Genomic DNA, 5,558 nt, shown 5'->3' on the forward strand with positions numbered 1-5,558 from the left:
TTCAGAATGAACATTCAGTCCTTGTAGACATTCCTAAGGATTAACTATATTTGTTTTCATTTTCACTTGGTTATCTTTGAATATACAAGTCCACTCACTCACTCAATCATCTTTTAAATTTTACACTGTTTTTGACTGAGTTTTGTACATCAGAGAAGGGTGAACTCAAATTGCAAATAGTCTCCAATGACTCATGTAAAGTTCATTTTGAAACGACTTGTACAGGAAAGGGGTGAGCAGGTAAGCAGGAAGGTATACTTGTAGTCTTTGACTATCTAGAAGAAAAGACGCTTTCAACTCATCAAGATTGCATTGAAGCATTCTAAACGTGAGTAAATTCCATTCTCACAGCTTTTACTGAAGAACTCGTTCATGACCCATCCTTTCAAAGTGGGAACCTTTACAGTCTACCACCTCAAAAATTACTTTTTCCATCACATCGTTTCTATTTCCATTTTTTTTTTTTTTTTTTTTTCTTCTTCTTTTGTTGTTTTTGTTGGTGACGAGATATTCAACCAACAAACAGAATTGATATCCACACACTTACACACTCACACCGAGCCACACGTCTCATATTGTGGACACAAGAGCCATTAAAATCAATATATATATATATATATATATATATAGATATTTGTGCAAGTTGGTGGAAGTGGGCTCACGAGGAAGAAGCCTTCGGAGGCAAGCATCGCCATCGCCATCGCCACGGCAATGAGAGGCGATAGCACGATTCAAGGTCCTTTGGGAGAAAAGAAAACCGACACATCCAGATACAAACACATAAGGCCATATCTGCATCAGCAGTGGGCCTGCCTACTGGGTGATATTGCCGGGGGATGATGGTAGGGGTGGGTTGTGGTGGTGGTGGTGGTGGTGGCAGGGGCAGAATCCAATTCCAGAGAGAAAACAGAAAAAAAGAAAAAGCGCAACACAGGAAGAGCAAGCGGGCGAGGCAGCGAGCAGGGGACGCAACGCCAGGCCAAGCAGGACAAGGAAGAAAAGGAGGGGGCAGCATTCCCAATCCCAACCCCAATCCCAATCCTTATCAATCAGTCCCCTTCCTCTTCCTCCGCGGCCTCAGATCGCAGCTGCACAATTTGTCTGCAGCCACTTCCCACCTTTGGACTCGCACCGGGTGGCCTCCTGCTCCATGCACGCAGTTGGTAGCCCTGGATTCCCGATTCCACCACCGTTTTCACACTCAGAGAGAGAGCTTTGAGAGCTTGGGTTTCTGTGGGAGCAAGCTACCGTGAGCAATCTTGGGCGAGAGAAACGAGGCAATCGACAGGGAATTTCGAGGCCCTGTCCTTGTGAAGCTGGACCCACAATCCCACAGGAGGAGGGGAAAAAGATGGACCAAGGGGTGGCTAAATTAATGTAAGCATGGTCCAGCCTGGAGGGATTCTTCTTTTAGGCCCCCCTTTGTTTCTTTGTTCTTTTTTTTTGTTTTTATCTTTGTTCTGTTTTTTTCCCTTTTTTTTTTTATTTATTTATTTATTTTTTCCTTTCTGCTTTTGAGGATTGCATCGCCAGGGGGTAGCTTTTCGAAGAATTTTGGGTGGGGAGGGGCGACCGTTTGTGGAGGGAAACTGATTGTTAAATGGACTCGTTCTTGGTCATCGGGAACAATGAGCAAATGAGCACACCTCGACCACGGGGTGATGCTTTCCACAATTTTAGGGGATGGTTGTGACTTCTCGGTGTGGTCGCTGTTTTCCAACAGTAAGGTTCAGATTGAACAGCGATGTAAGGGGTTATTTCGTCGTGTAGTGGGGCGAAATGGATAATCATTGATCACGCTGCAGATATTTGCTAAATGTTTTGCGCGAAGGCCGTTGCCATGAAATTGGCCTAAAGGCCTCGCCACCCCCGCAGTCGGCAACTATGCCACCCCGACAGCGTTGCGATGGGCAAGAACGCACACAGAAAGTGTGTAGCTTCGGCCAATTAAGGTCCCTCTGGGTACCGTCCGGCGACGCGGTGAAATCGCAACGTCCAGAGACGATCAACGACAGGCATGGACAGACGCCCTCCTCCAGTGTCTGGAAGGCGATTGAAGCGCGCCCGGTTACATAAAATCGTCCCTTTTTTTTTTTTTTTTTTTTTTTTTTTTTTCTTTCTCCCCTTCTCTCTCTCTCTCTCTCTCTCTCTCCTGGAATTTGATTTTTCCAGACGAAATGACATTTGGAACCCTCAGCGCCACCTCAACTCAGTTGTGGTGGAGATTCATTACGAGTGTGGGCTGTCGGTATCGCGAAACAGCGGTGCAGTGATCCATAGTGCGTCAACACGGCGTCAACACTCATTGTGTTGACCAAGCATGGTGTATCAGGGGTACGACTACGAGCGTTTGCACGAGGCCCAGCCACGGTGGGTTCATAGCTTCCTCACCCCCACCTCCCAGATTAGCACAATGGAACCCTTTCCCCACTTATGCCGAATGAGTGATGGGCCCCCATCGAGACTGTCTGATAAATCAGCCAGCGCCCCCTCGCGTCTCACATTCTTTGATGCACACTCAGTCTGCTGTCATCAGAATTCCTGTTTTCCAGCTTCTTAGGAGCCCAATACAAGTGACCTCGTGACGTTCGAGTCTCCCTCGTGATCGATCGTCTGTGGTGGAGAATGTTATGCTGGGACGTGCAAAATCCGTCTCTAGTCTCTGAGAGTTCCATTTTCTGTGCTTGTCTAGATTCCGCGTCGTCTCTCCCAGGATAGTTTGGGACATTGCCCTCAGTGGCAAGGAACTTGGGTCGAAAGGGAAGGAGCTTGTTTGAAGTGAGGTTTAAGTTTTCGGCGGGACGAAGAGCTGCGAGTCGGGTGCAGCTCAACAAAACAGCGAAGCATTAAGAGGAGTTAGTGTCGGAGCAGAGAACCGCTTGGAGGAGGAGGAGAAGGAGGAAGGGGGTTTAGCTTTGGTTGGCTGCTGTAGCTTGTCCATTAATTACAGCGCGTGGGAGGGTGCTTTCCACTGAGACTTTTAGTTTTCTGAGGAGTCATAGCATACAGTGTTTCAACTCCGCCGCTGAGATTGAGGGAAATTCTCTGAAACAGGGAGACGTCGCGAAACAATCTAAGAGGAAGTCGTTTCTTCGCAAGAGCCTCGCGGGCAGGTAGTTGTTACTCAGCTTCTGCATGAGTTGATTGGGGATATTAGTGCATTGCGATTGCTCCACTTCTAGTTTGTTTATCTTTACCGATCGAGCCTCGCAATATAACCGTCTTCCTTTTTGTCTGTATGTATGTGCGATTTTCAAGTCGCCGGTCAAGTGCAATGGACTAACCTCGATGCACCGCTTCGTCAGTGCTTAACAAACTTGGAATCGAGGATGTTCAGTGTACACAGTGCAACCCATTCGTGACAGTATTAATTCAAAACAGTTGTTTGAGAAATTTTGGGAATTTACGCCATGCCACTTAAAAATTAGTCAGCTCTCGAATCTAGCAGTCGTGAAACTCAATTGTGTTACTTCAAATAGGTCAGCATAGCGACGGCAACCGGACTTAATGTTGTGAGCTCAATGTGGCATTCGCAGTAACAGTCCGCGTTGCGCATCACTGGTCAAATTTTCGTTCATTCTGCAGTTCGGGCTGTTTGTCTGGAAGTTTTTTTTTTTTTTTTTTTTTTTTTTGCTTTTTTTTTTTTTTTCTATGTTCCGGTGGGCTCATTGTTGTTTTCTCACGGACATGCAGATTCTTGACAATACTTTGCACAGCAAGGAGAAGGTGAGCAAGAATGCTCCAAGTCGACGACGTCTTGAGTGCGGGGAAATTCGGCAGTCTGGCGGCTTCCCCCATCAGTGTATTGGACCCGAGCATGGCCAATTGGTCTTGGGATTCGACCACTCCGCTGGTCAGTCAGCATGGGTCGCCATTACGAGGATCCCCGTTGAGGTCATGTAGTTCCCCTAGCAGCGATGCAACGCACAATCAAGAGCATGTGTCGCAGGAGCCGTTGTTTGGTTCTATGCGAGGCAGAGGCGGGGCGATGGAGACTAGCACTCCCGCAAGGACCAGACCTCTTGTTGAAGCGCTAAAAAATTGCCTCACGTCGCTGCCTCACTCCACCCACACAGGCGACAGGGCCGGTCTATCATCGAACAATCCTAGTGGTGCCACGCCCACAACTTCTAGAAGCGGCGGCTCAACTTCGAATCCCCTTGGACCCACGAAGCCAGCATCGAAGCGGCGGTCGCGAGCTTCACGGCGCACGCCGACCACAGTGCTAGAGACCAATCCGAGTGAGTTCCGCGACACAGTCCAGAGACTGACCGGGATCCCTTCCATGCCAAATCAAAACACTGCACCTGTGCGACCTCAACCAAAGCGGCCCAATCCTGGCACCTTCTTGAGACCCGATGCCTTACGATCCATCCGACGACTGCCTCCGATTTCCTCGCCGCCTCCTCTACTAAACCCGTTCATGAACGGCCGAGTTCCTTCAATGAATCCTGCAACCCATATATCCTTCCTGCAGCACCTGCAACGAATCGCATCGGAGCAAGTCATGCCGCAGTTACCCAAGCGAGAGCCTGAGGGAAGTATTCCGCTGACGTTCTTCGAATCCGATGGAACCGATCCATCGCTCGTCATGCCGGTACCCTCTATGCCATCGGAACAATGGTGGACGGACCCCGATTCATCTGGGATCATCTCGAACCCCAGATCGCCCAGGTCCAGGCTCAACGACAATTTTGCAGAGAGGAGTATGACAAGCGAGTCGATGTCTTTGGATTACTTTACCAAGTTTGCCGATCAATCTCCGACCGTGCCAATGACGCTGGAGGATCCGAGCGACAATTTCGTGGAGAATTGGTTGTGCAGCCAGGACTACTCAGCAGGAGAGAATCAGTCATGCGCATGATTTGATCTTAACGGGGGAGCTCTCGCTCTGATGTCGAGATCACTGCTCCCCCACCCTTCGCATAGATTAGCTTCACACTTTTTTTGTAAATTCTTGAGAGGAAGTAGTGTGAGGCAGGCATTGAGCTACCCCACTTCGCGTTCTGTACAGATTTTTTTCTCAAATTCCAACGGTCAGCTTTGCGCTGCACCTCTTCCACAAAATTCTACCCATCGCCCAAACATTGCTTTTTGAACTTCCTGAAATCACGCCAATCAGTCGCCGCAAAGGCTGCTGTGAACTCTGCTCAGACCGAGAATCAGATTAACATATCTGAGCAAACATCGGAGAAGCTCAATCTTCTGACAACGCCTCAGACGCGTCACAATTAAGACCGTCGTCATTGCACGATCCAAGTCAGTCGGATCATTCCCAGTGTCCCACTGTCTACAGTATCCACGTCCAGGCCTTAACAAATTCTGGCGGTACCCCCCAAGAAATCGGCACACAAACCCACCGTAGATATCAACCTTCGATACCACTTTCCCACAAACTGGCAAATTGGTGAAGGATCAGAGACAACGCCGATTCCAGACCAAAAGTTCGTCTCCTGCAAACTAGAACCGGAATCTGACTGCTTGAGTCCGAAAAGTGGACAATAACTTGGCAGATGTGACCAGCAGCTTCACAAAAAAACACAGTAAAAAGAAACAGT

General features: G+C 48.5%; 1 protein-coding gene across 1 annotated transcript; it reads left to right on the plus strand.

Annotated features, from left to right (window-relative positions):
* Positions 1-2,512: 2,512 nt before the first annotated feature.
* Positions 2,513-5,067, plus strand: LOC112273560 (uncharacterized). Its single transcript, XM_024502485.3, has 2 exons — positions 2,513-3,113; positions 3,694-5,067. Exon 2 carries the CDS (start codon positions 3,737-3,739, stop codon positions 4,862-4,864), a length of 1,128 nt encoding a protein of 375 aa, XP_024358253.1. The 5' UTR covers positions 2,513-3,113; positions 3,694-3,736; the 3' UTR covers positions 4,865-5,067.
* Positions 5,068-5,558: the final 491 nt, after the last annotated feature.

The sequence above is a fragment of the Physcomitrium patens genome, chromosome 20, assembly GCF_059467195.1.
Source record: "Physcomitrium patens ecotype Gransden chromosome 20, ASM5946719v1, whole genome shotgun sequence".
NCBI lineage: Eukaryota > Viridiplantae > Streptophyta > Bryopsida > Funariales > Funariaceae > Physcomitrium > Physcomitrium patens.

Excerpts from the sequence above, each read along its gene's own strand:
- LOC112273560 (XM_024502485.3), top strand. The coding sequence starts at position 3,737 with ATGCTCCAAGTCGACGACGTCTTGAGTGCGGGGAAATTCGGCAGTCTG.